At 35.3% G+C, this 22,840-nt stretch overlaps 1 protein-coding gene across 3 annotated transcripts; it reads left to right on the top strand.

Moving 5' to 3' along the window:
- Positions 1 to 9,382: 9,382 nt before the first annotated feature.
- LOC113282326 (DNA-directed RNA polymerases I and III subunit RPAC1-like) lies at positions 9,383 to 13,358 on the top strand. Of its 3 annotated transcripts, XM_026531307.1 has the most exons (11): positions 9,407 to 9,451; positions 9,595 to 9,651; positions 9,838 to 9,991; positions 10,116 to 10,301; positions 10,720 to 10,849; positions 10,934 to 11,023; positions 11,125 to 11,330; positions 11,776 to 11,871; positions 11,961 to 12,054; positions 12,423 to 12,539; positions 13,034 to 13,358. In XM_026531307.1, exons 3-11 carry the CDS (start codon positions 9,881 to 9,883, stop codon positions 13,135 to 13,137), a joined length of 1,134 nt encoding a protein of 377 aa, XP_026387092.1. In that variant the 5' UTR covers positions 9,407 to 9,451; positions 9,595 to 9,651; positions 9,838 to 9,880; the 3' UTR covers positions 13,138 to 13,358. The 3 variants fall into 3 exon arrangements, with proteins under 3 accessions (XP_026387093.1, XP_026387091.1, XP_026387092.1); XM_026531308.1 differs by lacking the exon at positions 9,595 to 9,651 and having other exon boundaries at positions 9,383 to 9,451; XM_026531306.1 differs by lacking the exon at positions 9,595 to 9,651 and having other exon boundaries at positions 9,396 to 9,558.
- Positions 13,359 to 22,840: the final 9,482 nt, after the last annotated feature.

Here is a 22,840-nt window from a genome sequence, read left to right as displayed (position 1 = left end):
GACTTTAAAGATACATAATTATTAACATTATTGTTTCCTATTGGCAGGTAAATTTTGAAAGAATTATCCCAAACTACTTGTTAAGGTTGTGTGCAACAACAATTGCAGACTTGACTCCTCTATATCTCTTGCTTAAGTCAATCCTTGACACATTCTAGAAATGCAACTGGAACTTGTCTTCTGGCAGCTTCGCTGCGACCACGCAGTAGGCTACAAAATTGGGAAAACATAAGAAACCAACAAGATTAAAGAGATATATCAATCAAAAAAATTTAAGAAGATAATGAATTATGTGAGTTCATTACACTTCGATATCAATTCACAGATGTATTACGAGAGCTTCTGTTGCTATGAGCGAGTTCAGGTTGCAGAGATCTCAGCTCGTACTTGTTGTGAATCGACAACATCTTCGTCATTACTAGATACTCGGTAAAAGATTGAATTGACAGTGAAACTCAAAGCAGGTTTTCTTCTATTACATACATAGTTCCAGCCGTGATACTAAATTTCATTTGTTGTTATAACTTGAACAAATTTAAAAAATAAACATTAAACTTTATGAAATTTATCAAGAACAGAACAAGTTGACATCATTTCCTATGAAATTGAAAATTAAGATTACATGAAACTCAAATCAAATCGAGGGGTAATAAAGGCGATGATTCATTGATATCGAATCTCAAATCAGTTATTAGATTGTAGCTAGAACATATCTGAACATATCTCAAATCGAGGGGTAATAAAAATGGAGAGATACTACGATTTCGACGAAGAACATATCTGAAAATTTTGAAGATTCTTTAAAATATATACATGAAAATGATCTAAGCGAGTAGATGATTGTAAATCTAAGATCTGATTTTGACTCGGATAAGTCAATTGAAACGAATTTGAAGATTTAGATTTTGGAAATCCTAAATTGCTTTTCTGAAATTGCTTTTCTAAATCAATCAACTAAAATCACTTAATCGAAGTACTGTGACAAGATAAAATGAAATTAACTTACCTTATACTTTGTTTGATGATGATCCGTGTTGAGGTTGCAGAGATTTGAAGTTCGCCAATGAGTTTTGCTAAAACCTAGATTCAAACGAAGAATCAATCAAATTGACTGAGCCTGATTTGTGAAGTAATTGATGATAAGTTGTTAGAACTATAGATTTAGGTTCATTGATTGATTCTACACTGATATGATTCTGCTCTAGATCTGCTCAACACTGATATGATTCTTCTCATATTTAGGTTCGTAGTTTTCTTCGGTTTGATGAAGGAACCCTAATTTTTTTCAGAGCAGAGACGAGAGAGAAGTGAGAGAAAGTGAAAATGAAAATGAATCTGGAAATGAAACCTATAGCCTATTTCATTAGGTATATATACTAAAGGGCATTTCTGGTATTACGAATTTCCCCCAAACCCTAAACTTTATTACCAAGCCCTGAAATCTAAAGCTCTGGGCCTAGAAATATTAAAAAGTGAAAGTATGGAGTTGATAGGGGAGGATCCATATAGTGGGGCTTCTATATATTGAACCCATATAGTAGGGGGGTTCTAGTATTTTTCACTATCTAAAACCGGTTGTTCTTGAACTCATGTTTATTTAAACTAAGGAATGCTTTTACAAACCGTGACTATAAAGTTCATGAACCGATTCGAGTGAATCAAACCGATTTTGTTTCGATTGTGTCTTGTGTAGTTACATAAGATCTAAGCAATTGAACAGCTCTCTAACTAGTTCATTTGAGTCATTTGAACTAGTTATGGTGAAGAAGAATAAGGTTGATATGAGAGTAATCATATGGCTAACCATTTGATTGACTTGTTGAACCAACAAATGTTAATGTTTGGGTACGGTTCATAAACCAAAAATTGGAAATTTCATTTGTGTGTGACAAGCTAAGTTTTCGATCTAACGGTTGAGAAATATTAGCTTGAATCTAATCAGGTTTTCATCTAACGGTGAATATTGAATGCTTTGTTACTAAGATAACATTGATTGCAAACCCTGATTTGAAAATGTATATAAGGGAGAACTCTAGCAACTGGGAAACCTAATCCCCACACCTTACATGTGATACTAGTTGCGTAGATAGAGTCGATTCTCCTTTAACCTTTGGCTTCTTCTTTTAAACCAGGTTAACGACTTAAAGACTTCATTGGGATTGTGAAGCCAGACTGATACTACTTTTCTTGTAGTTGTGTGATCTGATCTTGCATCTTCTATCGTACGAGTACAATTGAAATAATTGGCTTGAGATTTTATATCTCCGATAGGCAAGATAAAAAGTAATCACAAACAAACTTCGTCTCATCGTTTGTGATTCCACAATATCTTTTTTCGCTGCGTCGATTAAGATTATTGTGAGGTGATTGATAATACTAAGCTGTTCTTCGGGAATATAAGCCTGGTATTATTGATTGGTTCCTGTTCACCTTGATTTATCAAAAGACGGAACAAAACTCGTAGGTATATTCGTGGGAGACGGATTTATCTATTATCATAGACTTTTCTGTGTGATACAGATTTGTTTATTAAAGTCTTCGACTTTAGGTCGTAGCAACTCTTAGTTGTGGGTGAGATCAGCTAAGGGAATCAAGTGCACAGTATCCTGCTGGGATCAGAGGGGTAGGAGCATAATTGTACCTTGGATCAGTGTGAGATTGATTGGGGTTCAACTACAGTCCAGACCGAAGTTAGTTTGGAGTAGGCTAGTGTCTGTAGCGGCTTAATACAGTGTGTGTTCAATCTGGACTCGGTCCCGGGGTTTTTCTGCATTTGCGGTTTCCTCGTTAACAAAATTCTGGTGTCTGTGTTATTTCTATTCTGCATTATATTTGTTTATATAATTGAAATATCACAGGTTGTGCGTTGTTCAATCAATTAGAATATCCTACCTTTTTGGTTGTTCATTTATATTGATTGACACTTGGATATTGGTCTTTGGTACCATCCAAGTTATCTCTCTTTGATAAAGACTCGCAAATTTCTATTTGCTCGAGTAAAGATCAAATCGAGAGATTGAGATATAAACTCTTTGATATACTTTTCATTGATTGAGTCTAACTGTCTAGTTGATTCTCACAAAATTATATTGGAGTTTGTCCATACATATTGCTAAGAGAAATATTGGGTGTGGTTATTAGACCCCTGCTTTTTCATGCGGGTTAGGGAGTAGAAAAGTGGATCGACTACTATCGTAGGTTTTATTTTAGTTGCAACATGACTTGCTGAGATAGAAAAAGCTGATGGGGCTGGTGCATGTGGAAAAACTAACCCAGATATGGAGGTACGAAAATTATCTTATTGCGCCTCAGCAACACAAATTGAGGATGCCGAGGTATCTAGCAGTTGCTGTTCTGCAATAAAAAAAGTAGATTGAGACCCAAGCTGAATCTGTCTTGTAGTGGTCTATATACCACCAAACTATGTCTTCATGGTCTCCATGTCTGCTATGAATCTTTGTCAGTCTCGAAGTATGTCTCCATGGTCTCAATGTCTGTTATGAATTTGTAAGTAGTCCAGCAGATATGTACTCAAATATGTAACTAGTACAACGGTTATGTACTAAAATTTGTAAGGAGTGCAACGGAAATGTACTCGAATTTGTAAGCGGTGCAGCTGATATATATCATAAAATTTTGATTGCAGATTGTATATATACACCAATGAATTTGTGTGCAAATTTTGTAAACTGTCTTTTTTCGCATTTTTATGAACCAAGGGATTTAATATATATGTATATTGTTATTTTTGGTAAAAAGGAAACGCTTGTATCATGTTCATAACTTTTGAATTCAAATGAGTGAATTAAAAAAAGTTGCAACATAGAAATCAACTCAAAGCACGCATTGAAGTTCAACTATTTAGAAATGAAAAATAAAACAAGAATATGTTGTCGAGTTAAGAGTTACTGAATCTTTGGAGCTGGGCAGTGAAATACCATTAAACACAAACAAACATAAAAGACTTCAACTTTTCCTTTGAACATACATAAGATGGACAGTGAAATCAAACCAGTACAACAAATATGTACTAAAACATTTCACTGAAGTGCCAAAGTGCGACGCAACTGCAGTTATTACACACATACGAATACAAATATTTTAAGTTGTAAACAATATGAATGCGCGAAACATTTCTTTGTAAATTGAAACTTTCCATTGCAACACAACAACAGTTACTGCACACAAACAAATCTTCAAGTTCCATATTGCAATGCAACTGCAGTTACTGCGCATACACAATTTTTTTAAGTTATAAACAATATGAATGAACAAAACATTTTCATCAATTGAAACTTTACATTGCAACACAACTGCATTTACTGCACACATACAAATCTTTTACCCCAACAATTACAGGTACACTAGCAATCAAAATATACATAAATGGTCCAAGATTATAACAAAAAAGCAAAATAGAAGACAAATAAAGGGAAAAAAACTAAACATAAAACTAGATATTCCACTTCAATGCCACCAAGACCACCGTCGCCACTACCAAACTATGTCTCCCGGCACCACTACCTGTTGGATCATATTGCAAAAATTAATGGATTCCGTGGCAACCTTACCTGCAAAATTAGCTAGTTTTGTTTTCAGTATAGCATTTACATATTGCAAAATTAATTAGTTTTGTTTTTCAGTATATCATTTATGTATTACAAAATTAACTCATTTTGTTTTCAGTGTAGTATTTAGTTTTGCCAAAATGCTATATTAAACCATTTTTTTAGTATGACATATATGTATTGCTAATTTATATTTTCAAAAGCAAATTCATAGTGTCTAATATACATACAATCATATATGAAAGATAAAACTACTTATTGAATCAGTATGAGAGTTATGTACTGTAAATTCATAGTGCATAAAACAAAGAGGATCATTAATGAAAGCATAAAACTACTTAATTCATCGGTATGAGAGTTATTTATGAAAATCCATAGTGTCTAAAACAATGATAGTGATCATTAATGAAAGCATGCTAATGCCTATTTCATCGGTATTGGAGTTATGCACACAAATGTATAGTGTTTAAAATAGAGATAGTCATATATGAAAGCCTAAAAATACTTATTTAATCAGTATGGGAGATATCTACTAGTGGATTATTGTTTCATAGACCAAAAATAACAAGCAACATAATGATTTTTTCAAACATAAATTGTTTCTCACCGGTATGTCAGATATGTACTGGTGGATCAATGTCTGGGATACAAAAATAACAAGTAGCATGTTACTTTCTCATGAGTTTTTGAAGCATAATCTATGTTTTTCACCAGTATATGAGATATGTACTTCAACATTTTAAACAACTAGATTTAGTTTGCAATACGAAGATACATCAAAACTTGCGCTTCAACATATTACTACAAATAACCAATTTCTCAGAAGAGTATGAGAGATATGTACTCAAATTCATATTATCTAATAAACATACAATCATAAATGAAAGTATGCTAATGCCTAATTCTTCAGTATAAATACATATGTATTGATGTATCATTGTCTCATAAACCAAAAATAACAAGTAGCATAATGATTTTTTTTTCAAATAACAGTATAACAGATATGTACCGATGGATCGTTGTCTCTGAAACCCAAAATAACAAGTTGCATGTAAATTTCTCATGATTTGACCAGTATGCGAAATATGTATTGGTGGATCATAAACAGAAATTACAAAGAAACTTAGATTGAACACATTTTAGTACCTTTCGGGCGAGTTTGGGAACCTGGATAACCCAACCTAGGTTGGGTTATCCTTATAAATACGGTTATTTTGTGTTTGTGACATACATATTCCAACCGTGAAAAGGGATATCAAAACCTCCCGTGATTTTCGAACACCAAAAAAGCAGGTTTACGGCATCCTCTCATAAGCTCGTTCTCCCAATTTCCCATCCAGGAATAATGCAACAAAACTCCACTACTAAACCCACTAAACCCTCGAAGGGTTTATAAATACGTTTGTTTTCTACATACTTCTTTAACCTTCCCATTTCATTCTCCATAAAAATCAGGTACCAAAAATAAAAATTGTTATGATTATAAATAAGCTTTTCTTCGCGGAATTGATTAGTTCTTTTTTTGTTTTTTTACAGTTTGCAGAAGTTCTTCATCATCTTCCTCTTTTGCACAAGGTATACTCTATCTCTCTCCCTCTATTCAAAACAATTATCTATTCAAAAATTTTTTTTGATTATTTTTTGATAGTTGCTATGTGTTCATTGCTATTCATGATTTACTTGTTGAGAATGGTATAGATATTGATGTTACTGTGCCACAAATTGATTGAAAATTCGAAAGCATGATCAGTACCGTAATTGTTTGGTAAAATTCCCCAAAGGAAAATTTCAGTTGTCTTTTTATTTTTTAGTTATGAAGAAAAATATGTTCTGATGAGTATGTTAATATGGAAGATGAGTTTATTACTATGTCAATAGGGTATACTGGAGTGGAGAATGATCAACAGGACAAGTTAGTATCTTTTAGATTAACATTTGAGGATATGGATAATGAAAATGGTACATAATAGTCTACAACATGCATAAGGTTCATCTGCTTGTAAGTAGAGACAACAACTTTTGGCTCTTTAAGATTAGTAAAAAGTTGAATGAGTTACTTATATATGGGTTCATCATCAATACTTATTAATATATCTGCAACCAACGTATAAATCATAGTTCTGCTGATGAAAAATCTTAAGTTTAGTGGATGTTTAAGCTAGTCAGTAGCACTCATCGTGTCAATTGCATTAAAATGAAATTTTTTGTGTGCTTTTGTGTTTGGCAGTTCACTTAATTAGAAAGATGACTGATTTTTTATGTAGGGAATATTTATATGGTCGTATGAGAAGAGTGAATGACTGTTAACAAATTCCCAACACCTCCGTTCATTTTATGTAGGGAATAGTTAAATGTTTAGTATCCATAAGATCACCATTTGCAGATACAGAGAAATGTGTTTATTGGTTTATTTTTCAATTTTAGAATGCTTCATGAATTTTAGTATTCATTAGATCAGTTTATTTGTTTCTATATATGCATCCTATTTTGTCACTTTTTTTAGTGAATGCGTCTGTTATCTTGAATTTACACCAGACTCGGTTTGGATTTTATTTATGGCTAGTTCCGAAGATGATGAGGATGCCATAGTAGTTGTCGCAGCAGCTACAACATCACTGATAGGATGTTATTATCAATAATTTGTGGAGAAGACTGTGTGTCATGATTCAATTCTCAGTGGCTCATCTCATGTAGATGAAATTCTAAATGGACATAATGCGTGATGTCAATACAGTTTTCGAACGGAAAAGCACATCTTCTTGTTATTATGTGAATTGTTACAAGAAAAACAGTTGCTCCGATACATCAAGGGAGTTAGAGTTGAGGAGAAGGTGGCAATATTTATGCTTGCCATTGGTCATAATGAACGTAATAGAATACTCCAAGAACGTTTTCAACATTCAGGAGAGACAATCAGTCGACACTTTAACGCTGTCTTGGATGCTATTGTTCAACTTGAGATGATTTTTTACAGCCAGCAGGGCCTAGTACCCCTGATGAGATAAGAGAAAACCCGAGATTTTATCCATATTTTAAGGTACATGATTTTCATTGTTATTTCTAATTTAAAATTAATTTTATGGTACTCTTAGAAGCATATTTATATTTAGTACCAGAAGGTATGATATACATCATATTTTTTTATTTAAATATTTCTTTTGCCTTTATAATTGAGATAGTATAATCTTAAATTTTTATTTGTGTAGGAAAATATTATCTTGGAGATGCAGGATTCGATCTTACCCCAAGTTTTATTACTCCATATCACGGTGTTCGTTATCACTTGAAGGAATACGGGGGAAATCGCCCAAAAGATGTCAAAGAATTATTTAATCTTCGACACTCATCATTACAGAATGTAGTTGAACGTGTTCTTGGAATACTGAAAAGGCGATTCACTATTTTGCAAGTACAACATCAATATCCATATGAATCACAAGTGAAAATTGTGCTAGCATGTTGCATCATCCATAACCACATTCGTAGAGAGTGTATAAATGATTTGTTTCTTGATGATGGAGGTGTTGTACCTGTATAAGAAACCGATCATGAGGTACCGAAAGACAATAACGAAGGTGCTAGACTCGGGAGAAATAAAGAGCGAGATTTAGCTTCAAAACTTCGTACTTCAATTGCAGACGCAATGTGGAATAATTATCAACGTTGCCGCCGTACCATCTAGTTTTTTATTATTAATTTTTATCATATTCTTATTTTGATATTTCTATTTTAAGATATTTTTATATTTTTTATTGAATTCTTGTTTCATATTGCTGTTTTAAGATTCTTTTATTTATTTTTTTCGAATTCTTGTTTTGAAATTTCTACCGTTTTATTTTTTTCGAATTCTTTTGAAATTTTTAAGGAATTTTTTACCGTTTTATTTTTGTTTAAAATGCCGATGTTGGTTTATATATTGTATATTGAACTCTGGAGTTTGAAACAAACATCATTCGTATTAACCTACTACTGGATAGTGTTTCAAATAAACACAATTTGAGTTAACCCAGGATAGAATAGAATTTCAGACAAACATCACTTAAACTGACCAGTGTCCAGGTTATCTTAAATTAAATTAAGATAACCTATTCTAGGATATGTTATCCCATTTCCAGGTCTCCAAACTGACCCTTCTTCTTTGTTGTAGGTACTCCTTTGTTGGCTTTTTTGTTGACGGATTTGGTTTTTCGTCTTGATTATTCTTCAAAACCACCTTCTTCTATTACTTCTGACCTACGAGTAATATTATCTTCCCCTATTACCTCTTCTTCTTGAATCTTTCAACTAATTCTTCTTGTTTTCATGATTTTTTTTCCGATCTAGATCTGAAAATCAATTATTACTTTTCATATTTGGTTTTTCTGTTTTTGAAATAAGAATTTAGGTTTTTCCGATTTTATTTTTAGTTTTTGTGATTCTTTGATTGAATCACATAAACTTCTCTCGAATGAATGGAGTTTGATTTTGTTTTCTCTAATTTTTCTGATGAGAAGAATAAGGAGAAGATAAAACAAAATGAGACACGGTTTTGTTTTGGAAGGTGGTGTTAGGGGTGAAGTACAAAAATGGATCGTGGAGAGAAGAGGGTTCACACGTTTGGTAGAAGGACAAACATGTCTTTTCCATGTTTTAAATAACTTTGGACCCCTAATAACCCTAGAATCTGGTTGGACCCTATAACAAATAACTTTATGGGCTTAGGACCATCCAATAAATTTTCCTTGTCATTGTTGGAGACTTCGAGTCAGGGATGTAGTTCCAATTTAAGTCCAAATCCAGGCCCATTAAGAGGCAACACAAATAAAAGGAAAAGGGTTGAATTAAATTGTGCAAGGGTTTATGTTCTTCTTCAGATTCTACCAAACCTAGCCATTATTCTTCTGGTAAACCTTAGCTGCAACCCTCCTCTTTCTTCTAATAAACATTAGATGCAACCCTCCTCCTTCTAATCTTGTCGGATCCCATTCTTTTGATACTCTAACTAATAAAGGTTTCGTCTTCTGTACTATTTTCTCCTCTGGTGCAGTAATTTTTGTACTTCAGAGCTACTACTTGCTGTCAGTTTAAATATATTCGATTCTAGGTACCCTTTTAGAATGATTTTACTATGGTATTACTCATCGAATGTTTAAGTTTTCAGTGTACTGAGTATTGGGTTGATTGGATTTATTTATGTTTTAAATCTTAAGAAATAGGATAGCTATGTGTTTGTCGATATGCCTCTTAGAAATTTTAGTGTCTTGAAAACATATGTTTCTTTTTCTTGCAGTGGGAGGAACAAGTGTAAAAGTTTGGAACCCAATACTCAAATTATGCCAAAGGTTTCAGCTTTGAACATGCCGGATGTACCCATGGGGCAGCTTCCCCCTCACTTGGAACTTCAGCGAACTCGTGTTTCTTGTGATAAAGATGCTCCTACACATGTATGTGCTTCCTCCAGGACTTGATTGAACTTAACTTGTATGCAGCTAGATTTTTAAATTTATTTGGTGGTTGTGTTTCTGATTTTTTGTTTTGATGGATGGGTGGTTTTTTGGGTGCTTAAAGACGGAAAATGTCCAATCGGCTGGTGCTTACACCTCTGTTGGTGTTGATAATAGTCTATGCTTAGACCAGTTCCGCAAGAATTTTAGAGTTACAGTGGTTCGCCTCACTGAGGATGACATGGAGTTTGACATGATTGGTATTGATCCTTCGATAGCTAACGCATTTCGGAGAATCCTCATATCAGAGGTATGTTTACGTAACTAGTTTATGCAACAAAATGTCATAACTTGTTGCCTATATGTAATAATATATAGTTAAGATAATGAGTAACATCATGATGATCAATTAGTTTCAGTAGGATTTCACCTCAAAGTAGGAAACCATGCTTCATATTGTAAGCTAGCTATTTGGGCCAATATGGTACTTTGTGCGTCGATATATAAAAGGGAATCGCTGATAACTTTATCTCATCCAATCAATTTTAATTGCTTGCACTAGTGAGGATCAAAGGTTAGCTCTCTATGTTGCATCTAAGTTGCTTATGTCTTTTATTAGTCATAACAAATTTTCTCCTGTAGGTTCCAACAAAGGCCATTGAGAAAGTCCTTGTTGCATCTGGGTTGCTTATGTCTTTTATTTAGTCGTGACAAATTTTCTCTTGTAGGTTCCAACGATGGCCATTGAGAAAGTCCTTATTAAAAACAGTACAACACTAGTGCAAGATGAAGTGCTCGCACATAGGTTGGGCCTGATTCCAATCAAGGCTGACCCCAGGCTCTTTGAATATACATCAGGTTTGATTCAGTTGTGTTACTAGTGAGCTGTCTTACTCTCGCTGCTTCTAATATTAGTAACATGACTGCCTTTTTACTTTGTAGAAAATGATAATCCAAACGAAAAGAACGAAAAGAATACCATAGTATTCAAATTGCATGCTAAATGTAAACGAGGCGAACCTCGTCTTCCAGGTAGTGTTTTTTAGCCACCTTATTGGTCGAATTGTTTTTTACCTTGCAACTTTATTTTATTATCCTTTCCTCACATGATGAAATGTTAATCCATGGTACAGTGAAATCTGATCAACTGAAGTGGCTACCCGGCGGGAGTGAATTTAAGGTTGAAAAACCTTCAGGACCAGACTCAACTCCGGAAACTTCCCCACAGAACACATATACTAACTTCTCCTGCAACCAAGACTCCATGCCACAGTTTGCAAATAATCCAATTGTGCCTAAACATCCGGATATTATTATTTCTAAGCTTGGTCCTGGCCAGGTAAATCCCACGCCTTTCATGCCTTTTCAGGTCCTTGCCAAGTAGTGTTATCTATATGAATCCACATTATATTGGTGGTAGCTTCACGATTTCAGTACAATGTAAAGTGGTCTATCAGCTACTTTTGGTGCCAAGTTCTTAGCTTGACAAACTAAGGCTCAGTTGGCGATTTTTGTCCAGTATCGGCAATGAAAAGCGAAACTGTCAGTGCCATATTTGCTACTCGAACTCTTCAATAGTCACATGTATTCTTGTTTGAAAGCTTACTAACCGATGCTAATAAAGTCAGCCCTGCCTATTTTTTGGGTACTAGAATAGAACCTCGATGTGATTTTCCAGGCTACCATTCAAGTGGTTCCTCCAATGGTGTTTTCACTTTGTTCAGTTTCTTTATAGTTTCCTTTTTCCCACATGTAGAAACCTGTAAGTTTGTGTATTTTTGCAGGAAATTGAGCTTGAAGCTCATGCTGTTAAGGGCATGGGTAAAACTCATGCGAAGTGGTCTCCAGTTTCTACAGCTTGGTATAGGATGCTACCTGAGGTGAGAAACAAAACGTTTGGTTCCAGTATAGTATCAGATTGAAAGTTGCTGAGAGAAAGTTTAAAGCATTAATTATTTACTGTTAACAGGTTGTGTTATTGCAAGATATCGAAGATGAATTGGCAGAGGAGCTTGTCAAAAAGTGTCCTGCTAAAGTATTTGACATTGAAGATCTAGGCAAGGGTAAGCAATCTGCTAAAATATGTTTGCCAACCAGAATAAGTGCTTTAGGTTCTTAGAGAAGTAGAAGTACTTCTGAGATATGAAACAGTTAAGGAGAGGAGAAAAAACCAATCAAGTCAAAAACTAACTTCTTAGGTTGTATTTTTACTCAGCATTACTGTTTATTGTATTCGTTTATTAGTTATATGTAGAACACTAGAACTAAACGGGAACAGTACATCATGTGTGCTATATCTTTTCTTTTTATTTGAAATCCTCAAGTAGTGTTGTTACTAACAATTTATTGTAGTACCTGGTTTTTCTGGAAGTACAACTCCTGTAACTTAAGATGCTTACATGTTTCTTTATTCTTTAATTTTCTCAAGCAGGTAAAAAGAAGGCTACTGTAGCACGACCACGGTCTTGTACACTCTGTAGGGAATGCATTAGAGAGGAAAACTGGGAGAAACGCGTGTCGCTAAGACGTGTTAAAGATCATTTCATCTGTAAGTTGTTCTGTGATTTGATAATCAAATTACCTCTAGTGTCTAGACTGCTTAAATTACCTCTAGACTGCCTATCGTATCTTTGAAAATGTGTATACAGTAAATATCACTGTTTTTTGTTTGTATGCGGTAGCGCTGACTGCATAGCCTACCTATATGAGTATGACTTTGAGAAAAGATGGTTGTCCTATGCCATGTGAACCAGATAATTTCTTGTTCGTATGAGGATTCCAACAACGTGACTCGGTATTAATAACTTTGTTCAGTGGTATTTTATGCTGATATTTTCAGTGGTGACTTTGTTTGATTTTGATGGATAAAATGGATATATTTTTTTTGAAGCATGCTATAAAATGGATATGGTTACTCTGTTTTTTGTTATTCTGCTTATATAATAATAATTTATGTTACTGGGCACATTCTTGCTTCCACCGGCCTGAATTTTTTTACCATTGTCTAAAAACTTAACATGTGTGCCAAACTTTGGACTGCAGTCACTATCGAATCCTCTGGGGCATTGCCTCCAGAAGAGTTATTCACTGAAGCCGTAAAGATCCTGGAAGAGAAATGCGAAAGAGTGATAGCTGAACTGTCATGAGGTCTTGATTATTTTAGAAGGAAAAAATTAGGGTGTTAATTTCTTTCAATAGATTCTTGAAATTATGTGCTCTTCATTGTACCTTCAGTAACATTAACAGATTCTGGTGTTTTAGGAAGTTGGGAACACAATTGTTTAATGAAGTATGTATTAATTTGGAGTGTATATATTCATATTTATATCGGATTCTAAATTTTTGAAAGCTAGTTACTTTTTACATACATGTTAAATTTTGCTAATCAATTTTGGGAAAAAATGTCGCATTAGATTCGAGAATGTAGAATGAGCTGATTTTCAACAAGTGAGCCGGGATATAATATACATGCTTTTCTGAGTAAAAGATCACTTCTTAAATGTTGGAGTTTCCTTTTGATGCCTCGGATTGTCATGCGGTGCTTTATTTTTAGATTTTTTTCCATTAGGACGAGTAATACATGTAGTGCACAAGTTTATGCATCACAATTTTCGAGTTTCTTAGAAGAAAAAAAAGATTGCTTTGTTTTCTTTTGAGTCCCCCGTCAAGATGAGTAGTATGTGCAGTATGCAAATTATGCAGCACAATTTTTTATGAGTTTCTTACATCAAAATAAAGAGGACATGCAATACTTGTTTGAGCATTTCTGGCCGAATCCCCTGCCATTGGTATGCCAAATTAAACGCCAAAACACATTTACTAAAGTGTGTTTCGGACTAGATTATGTTCAAGTAGCTAAATATGGAACGAAAGGTATTCTTGAAGACCAGAGATTGAAGACTACATGAAGACATCTATCGAGAACTTCATTAAAGGTTAGTAACAAATATTTGATCTCTTTTTTGTTCCACCTCTTTATCTATCATAACATGTGCTCATTCTTTAGAACAATTTCTATGATGGTAAATATACTTTTGTAGATGTACACCCGAGGTAAGATTTTAGTGAGAACTGTTAGAGCATCGCTACATCAAAATCACAAGTTTTGGTATGTCAATCTTGTTCTCTATTTTAATGGACCAAAACTATGTCTTGATTTATAGTACACTAAAATCAGTCTCGAACTAGGAATAAAGCATGGTAGTTGTGTGTCGAAATTCACCAATCGATTTTGAGGATTGAAGGCTGAAGACAACATCAATGGGAAACTTCATCAATGCGTATGTGAAGACTGACTATCCTAGTCACTCATAGTATCTGCCATTATATCTACTGAGACAAGTCGTATGACCTTAGTATAATGATGAACATTTGCAAAGAAGAATGCCAACAAAGGATTAAGTCAAGTTAATTCTTGAAGTTTACAAACCGTTGTACTAGTTCACGAACTTGCACTTATAAATTTAAAGAATTAATTTTTAAATATCAATTAACTCGCGTACACGAACTGATTTGCTCAGTTCACGAACTAGTCGGTTTTGAGATAGGACACTATTTAATTCAAAGGTGCACGAACTGATTTATTTAGTTCGCGAACTAGATGATTTTAGATGTTCCTATACACCTTTTATTTCCAAGTAAACAAACTATTTTGACAGTTCGCGAACTTGCCAAAATCAAAAGGTTTCTGAGTTACGAGACGACTTTGAGTTCTCGAATTGTTTTGACAGTTCACATACTGATTCAGTCTTGTATTATATACTCTGCTTGCTTGAATGTTCCAAAATCATCAATGGCTCTTTGGAAAACCACTTGGTGCATCATGTATACATACGGTTGCACACATCTTCTTTGTCATTCAAAACAAATTTCTCACACGCTTTCATGCATAATCTATATGGAGAAGTTTAGCTTGCTTGAATACAAAGCAATTCAGAAATATGAAACTAGTTCAGGAACCTGCTTTGTTTAGCCTTGTTCATTAATATAAAAATAGGACTGCCTGCACACTAGAATCTTAATTCTGGAACTTCTATGTCCTAGTTGCGGCTGAGTCGTCCTCTAAAACCTAGGTTTCCTATGGTGAAACTGTATTAGGTTACGACTTTGAAAAACTTCACTAAGGGATTCGTGAACCCGGTCAGATTATCTTTTACCTGATAATTTTTACTACTCGGATCTTGTTTTAATTGATCTTTTAGTTTCCGAATTTTAGATCAGGAACGAGATAGATATAAATCACAAAGTACCTTCGTCTATGAACTTTGTGATTCCGCAAGATATGTATCTAAATCACTTCTAGTTTGATTTGATTAGATTGTTCTTGTGGGGTGGTAGTGATCTTGGCTTCTCTTTGATAAGATTGTAAGTAATCCAGATCCTTGAGGTTGGCTGGTGAAAAGGATAGGGTACCAAGTACACCACCAACTTTTTCTTTCGGAAACATGTATGGAAAAAACCTAATACAATTGCAAGTATACCAACTTAATGATCCTTGACAATATGTATATAGAGTTTATATCTCTATCTCTCCTCAATCAGAAAATATAAACTATGAAGTCCGTGAACCTGATTGTTAAGACGAGTACTTGGACGATCTAAAAAATCAATGTCCAAGATCAATCTAGTCGTATCCAAATAATTCAATTGGAATTCTGCCAAGTAATAACTTTTTATATCTATCTTTCAAGATACGAATTCTATAAGAGACAAGTCTCGCAATCGGTCACATTTATACAGATGTATATGCTAATATTGAATACGTACTGTTTGTGTAAATTGAACTATAAAGATAAATAATAAAATGCGGAAAGGGAAAAACACAAGACACCATAAATTTTATTAACGAGGAAATCGCAATAGCAGAAAAACCCCGGGACCTCGTCCAGATTTGAACACCAAACTATATTAAGTCGCTACAGATACTATCCTACTATCATACTTCAGACTAGAATGTGGTTGAGACCAAATCCACCTTCCAAGCGGTTCAGTTACAGTCACGCTCCTTACGTTTCTTGAACCTCGCAAGACTCTGTGCAATTGATCTCGTTAGATGACGTCCTTTACATCCTAAGAGTTGCTTCAACTTAAATGAAGACTTTTGACACCAATCTGCCTCCAACTGATAAGTCTATTTGATTTTCCTTTAGATCAAAGATCAAGGCTTGGAAATATGTTTGCAATAGACAAAGCTAGCAAACCTCACAAATCTGTAACACTCTCACTCGCTTAAATGAGAAGGCCGGATTCTTTACCACCTCTCAAGAACAATCTTCAACTTATAAATTAAGAATAGTTTTCAAATATCTATCTTGAGGAATCACAAAGTCTGAGACGAAAAGAACTTTGCGATTACTATCTATCTTGCCTGAAAGAGGTTACGAAAACCTCGATAATAGAAAAGCAAAAATCAGGATACACGAACTATCAAGGTAAAGATAGTCGAATTTGTCTTCACGAATCCCCAAAGTGAAGTCTTTTAGGCTTAGACCTAATTATGTTTCTCAGAGGAAACCTAGGTTAATAAAGGACGAATCTAGCTATCAATTGGGACACAAATGTGTCAGGGATTGAATTTCCAAGTTGAAAGAACATCTATATTTATAGATGTTCAAGACTGGGTGTTGCTCAGAATTCAAGCTAAGATAACTTGAGATTCAAGCAAATACTTTCTCTTTTTAGATGAAACTTCAATTAGGGTTTCAAGTAAGCATGTGAGAATTAGTCTTGAAATCACATAGAAGAATATACACATTGGTACGGGTCCGGAACCATGTACAATGAATGTTCTGGAAAATATGCCTTTTGAACTATAAGAAATTTTTGATGTTCATTTAAACACTTAAGAATTTAATCATGATACACATACACAAGTATTTTAGTGATCAATGATGTCTTAGAGGTGTTTATGAGAGTCACAACAATGCTAAACATATTTAAAACATAAGTTTTTAAGCATATGCTAAACTTTTACCGGGACTGTTGGTGAAACGGTTCCTGAACCAGGTTCGCCAATCCTACTGGTCCGTGAACTCAAATGGACAAGGTACGTGAACCGGGTTCGCCAACTGTTATCCTTTCTCCAATAACATAAAAAAATTCAGATCACCACGGTTCATGAATAATCCCCTTCTGAACTTAAGGTTTGCGAACGGGTACGCTAACCTTCATGTATTTCAGAAACTCGGATATTTATTGTTTGTGTACTGGTTCGCCAACCTACCCTGAGTCTAAATATCAAAAGTTCTGAATTCCTCTCTTTTGATGTCTGAAACATTCCCAAACGATAAATCATTGCTTGGGTTATTTTCAAATTGATCCACAAAATAATTCCTGAACAATAAATTGTTTCAAACTAATATTGTTAAGTATATTTGAACATCCAATGCTTAATTCATATTTCAAGATGATTAACAAGACAAGCTTGACTCGAAATTTCTTCTTTGCAACAAATCTACTAGAAGACATGTGACACAGTCTCATAAGATATAATGGTAAGATAATGAGTAAAAATAGAATGATATATTCTTGACATAGCTTGTTGATGAAGTTCTCCAAATGACTTCGTCAATCTTCAGTCTTCGAGGGCGATGTATGATACTCAACTACCAAATTATAACCTAGTTTAAGACTGGATTTAGTAGACCATAAATCAAGATATAGTTTTGTTCAACTAACATCGACAACAAGCTTGAGATAACAAAACTTGTGGATTCAACCGAGCATTTCCCTAACAGCTGGACTTGTTCTATTGCAAATATATTTCTAGACCTTAATTAAAATATATCTAAAGAGAATCAAATAGGCTTTCTGTTAGAGGCAGAATGAATAGTCATAAAAGTCTTCACCTAGGTTGTGATTGACAACATATATAGCCTCATTATCTAGAAGAATATTACCAGAAATACTCCTCTTAGGTATATAGGCACTTTGATTTTGGGAAACTATGTTATTCATAAAAGGATTCAATCTATTGGCTAAAGTTTTGGAAAGAATTTTATATATGAAATTACACAGACCTATAGGTCTATACTGAGAAACCGACTCAGCAAGAGGCACTTTGGGGATAAGAGAAATATTGGTATGGTTAAAAACTTTTGCTATATGTCCAGTTCTAAAGCAAGTATAGGTCATATCAGTGACAGCCTCCCCAACAATATCCCAATACTTTTGATAAAAAAGACCAGTGAAGCCATCAGGTCTTGGAGCCTTTTTTCCTCCTATTTGGAAAACAACATTCTTTATCTCCTTTGGGAAAAGAGGAGAGTTTAGATGAGCATTATCAGCTTCTGAGAACTTGACAGGAAGGTCTTGAAGGATTTCATCCTGGAATTGTTGGGGATGGGAAGAATAAAGAGTTTTGAAGTAATTTATAAAGGAAGTACCAATACTATTTCTATCAGTTAGAATAGTAACAGAAGAATCCTTAATCCAGCTAATAGAATTTCTCTTTCTTCTAAAGAGGGTAACTCTATGGAAATATGGTGAGTTTCTGTCACCTTCCATAAGCCAGACCTCCCTAGACTTTTCCTTCCAATAGAGTTCCTCTAGATTGTATAGATACGCTAATCTAGCTCTAAGTCTAACTATAGAGCTAGAATTAATGGGATTGGAAGTTTGGATATCAACTAACTCTTCCCTGGTAGTAGATATATTAGTTTGAATATTACCAAAGGAGGATTTATTCCAATCTCTAAGACCTTTCTTGGTACTCAGAAGTTTAGATTTAAGTTTATAGGAAGGGGAACCTATCACATTGACATACCAAGAATTAGCTATAATATCTCTACAAGTAGGGTATTCAATCCACATAGCCATGAAGTGGAAGGGCCTAAGCATAATAATGTCTTCAAAGTTAAAACCCATATGCATGGGGCAGTGATCAGAAGAGTCTCTAGGTAGATTATTGATACAAAGTTTAGGAAATAAAGCTTTAGCAGATTGATTAATAAGACATCTGTCCAATCTTTCAAGAATAAGATTAGGACCTTGTTGCATATTGGACCAAGTAAACCTAAGACCAGAAAAACCAGGATTGTAGATGGTGGATTTTCGACAAAGGGTAGAATTCTAAAACTATACTCCAGATTCGGCAACCGAATGAGTATTGAGGCTCATGTCTCTCATCAAAGCATGAAAGCTCATGCCATAAAATCTCTGACTGAGAAGGCTGTCTCTCAGAATACATGTAGATGTGTAGTCTCTCAGCTGAGGCCACGACACATCTCATGAATATTGAGCAATTTCAGTAATTACTCCGGATCCGGCAATCGGATGAGTCTCGAGACTCAAGTCTCTATACATGAAAGCTCATACCACCTCTGATGGAGAAAGTCTCTCAGAGAAGATGTAGATGTGTAGTCTCTCAGCTGAGGCCACGACACATCTCATACTGTATAGAATCGAAAGATTGGGCGGCTCCTAGACAACATGTCTGCTAGTATAGAGCGACAACGTCTTCGGGATGTAACCAAGTTTTCCCCGACTATGCAAGAGGAATATGACACTCCATCAAGTTCATATTGCTCAACCCTCAGATAATTAATGCTCCTAGACAGGAAGCCCTTCTAGTATAGAGCCAACAATTAATTATCTTAAATCGTCTTAATATCTAGCAATATTCTACGAGCCATCGCCTGAATATCCAGCAATATTCTACGAGTCGTCAATTAATCGCCTGAATATCCAGCAATATTCTACGATTCCTCGTTATATTTCGTTACCTCAATTTGTGGTTCTTCCCAGCAGAATTCCACAGGTTAGTAATAAATATTCAACGAAACAGGCATCTGAGCGTCGAATAAGCCCTGACAAAAATGGTGCAAGTGTAATTAGCAGATAATGCACAGACCAACATTTTGAATGCATGAACGAGCATTTCAAAAATACGAACGAACGAGGAACCTATGCAAAATAGGAAGGGAAAATAATAATAATAATAATAAAATATTAAGCAAAAGCGCCAGGGGACTAGGCTCACCAGCCGGCCAGTCATGACGTGACTAGTCCCGCGCCTAATTTTATATTTTATCATATTTTTACTATTTTCACGATTCATGAAAATCCTCTTGTTCGAGCAAATTTCCTTTATTTCAAAAAAATTATCTAAATCACATGATTTTATCAAAAATAATAAAATTAGGGAAAGGTATCGCGGGACCGAGCACTAGCAGGCCATGTCTTGGCCGTGGCCGGTCCCACACCTCACGTCCCATTATTTTATTATTTCTTCTCAAATTATGAAAATTCCTTGATTTTACGAATTTTCCCTAAAATCATGAAAATTACCTAATTTCATGTATTTTTATCTAAATCACATGATTTTATCAAAAATAATAAAATTAGGAAAAGATGTCGCGGGACCGCCGGCCGGCCGGTCATGCCTTGGCCGTGGCCGGTCCAACACCTCACGTCCCATTATTTTATTATTGCTTATCAAATTATGATTTTTTTTTGATTTTATGAATTTTCCCTAAAATTACCTAATTTCATGTATTTTCTCTAAAATCATGGAAAATATTAGAAAATTAGGAAAACTTGTGGGACCGGGCTCTAGCCGGCCGGGCATGCCCTAGCCGGTCCCACACGCCTATTATTTTATTATTATTTGGTGTTTTGTTTCCTGATTTCATGAAAACTCCCTGATTTCAACAAAATCTCTTGATTTTCAACAAATCCCTTTGATTTTATGAAAATTATCTAAAATCATCAAAATTACATAAAATTGGGAAGAGTGCTTTGGGACCCGTGCCCATTGGCCGGCCGACCATTCCACGGCCATTGCCGGTCCCACACTCCCATTCCCTATTTTATATTTTAATTATGTCTCTCATCTCATGGAAGTTCCCTAATTTCGCCAAACTCTCCAGTTTCATGGAATTTCCCTTAAATCAGAGAAAAATACATAAAATCACATAAAACTGGGAAAAGCATGTGGACCGCGTGTCATCCGGACGGCCATGCCCTATCCGTGGCCGGTCCCACACCTTGTAATTCCTTGTTTTATTTATTATTTTCACCATCTCATGTATTTTTGCTGGTTTCAGCAAAACCATGGATTTTGCATATTTTCTCCAAATGTTGCTCAAACGTGCACCAGAAAATATCAAAATTCTCAGGACTGAAGCGTGAACATTATGGTGACATGGGAACATCCCCTTGACCGACCAAGGGTGACCCTGAGGCTTGCAAACAGCTGGTCCCGCGTGCTTTAATGATTTTAACGTAATTTGCTCAACTGCTCATATTAGGTTCAAACTCTTTCCAAACAATTGGAAGTTTGCTCAAATGACCATCTACTGGTCCCACGGCCAACAAGAGCCGGTCCCATGACCTCTTGGACGGTCCCTCATATTTTCCGTAAAACCAGGTTTTATGATTTGTCGCTCACACGAGCATTATTTCAGTAAATGATTAAACCAACATTTAATCATTCTTTCACCAACTGGTCCTCAAGAGACTTTGGTATTTTTGCTCATTCGAGCATCTGGGTGTTATATGGTGAACCCGTCATCCCATGTAGCCGGTCTTATGTGATTTGCAATAAATTATTATCTCGGTAAAATTAGGGTTTTGAATCCAGAGCTCTGCAGAAACGTAATTCTGAGCAGATTCGAACACTCTGATAATTTTATGTTGATTCCATGATTAACATTCGTATTTATTTTTCTCGACCTAGCAGTCAGTAACTTAAATTAATATTTTACTTGGTCCAGCTACCAACAATTCATTAAAAGAGCGATATTTGTTCAAACTAGCAATATTTGCTCTAATTAGCAATATTCGCTCGGACTAGCAATATTTGCTCAAACCAGAGAATGTTGGTTCAACTATCAATATTCAACAATTTATCAACACAGTTTTGCTCGTCTTAGGTTATGATGATACCTCGTCTCAGCATACACGTTAATTTCATGAGTTTCGAAACATTTACTCACACATGTTCAACTCAGCGCTACATGGACTCATCGTCCCATAAAGTCAGCAACTGACTCCAAAATCACGAGATTTCAATCGTGTCACATTGGGGGATATTAACTAGGGTTTTGGTATGGCGGTCTACGGCACGTGTGTTCACCCACAATGAGAATGTGAGCAAGTCGTGCAATCAGTTGGAAGAGTCAGCAAAGTAGTGGGTGGAAAGTTAACCAAGTCTCCGCACGATGAGTAATTGGTTTTAACATGATTTCCCCATTTCCCATTCTCTGATTCCAGCAACTGTCACACTTCATGGGATCATGGTGTTTTCAACTCCGGCATTATAAAATGTCCCTGAATCCTGATTGAAAAGGCAGAAGTTTTCGAACACTCGAACAACATTCGCCAAGGCGAGCAATTTCTCATCAAAGTTCATACATACAATCTTGCGTCTACACGAACTCACAGAAATTACTCTCAATTGAGCAAAATTCAATCATTCAGAGCATTTTCACGCTGAATTCACAACACACCTACAATCTCAGATCACCATTGATATCACGCATTTCTCAGTTTCCCTCCTACAGATCAACCCATTCTCTCTCGTGACCGAATTGACTCTGGAACGACCATTGTTCTTGGTTTAGGCCGGGGTCTTACAGATTGATCTCTCGAACTTAAAGCACTCCCTTCTTGCAGTGCATCTGTGTGAGGTTCAACATTTCGTTCGGTTCAAGGAGTCTCCACACGGTCGACTCTTCAATTCCGTAAAAACCAGCAAATCGTTTTTCCCAACTCACAGATTGGAGACCACAGTGGGAGATTAATCTCTCGGTTGCAATCTTACGATTTCACAAGATGGATGGTCTTAGGTCTGGGTTAGTTACAGGTTCCAACACAAACGACGCTAGTACTAGCAACAACAACAATGAC

Source organism: Papaver somniferum, chromosome 5 (genome assembly GCF_003573695.1).
Source record: "Papaver somniferum cultivar HN1 chromosome 5, ASM357369v1, whole genome shotgun sequence".
Taxonomy (NCBI): Eukaryota; Viridiplantae; Streptophyta; class Magnoliopsida; order Ranunculales; family Papaveraceae; genus Papaver; species Papaver somniferum.
Note: the sequence above shows the minus strand (reverse complement) of the source record. Positions and strands in the feature narration are given on the sequence as shown.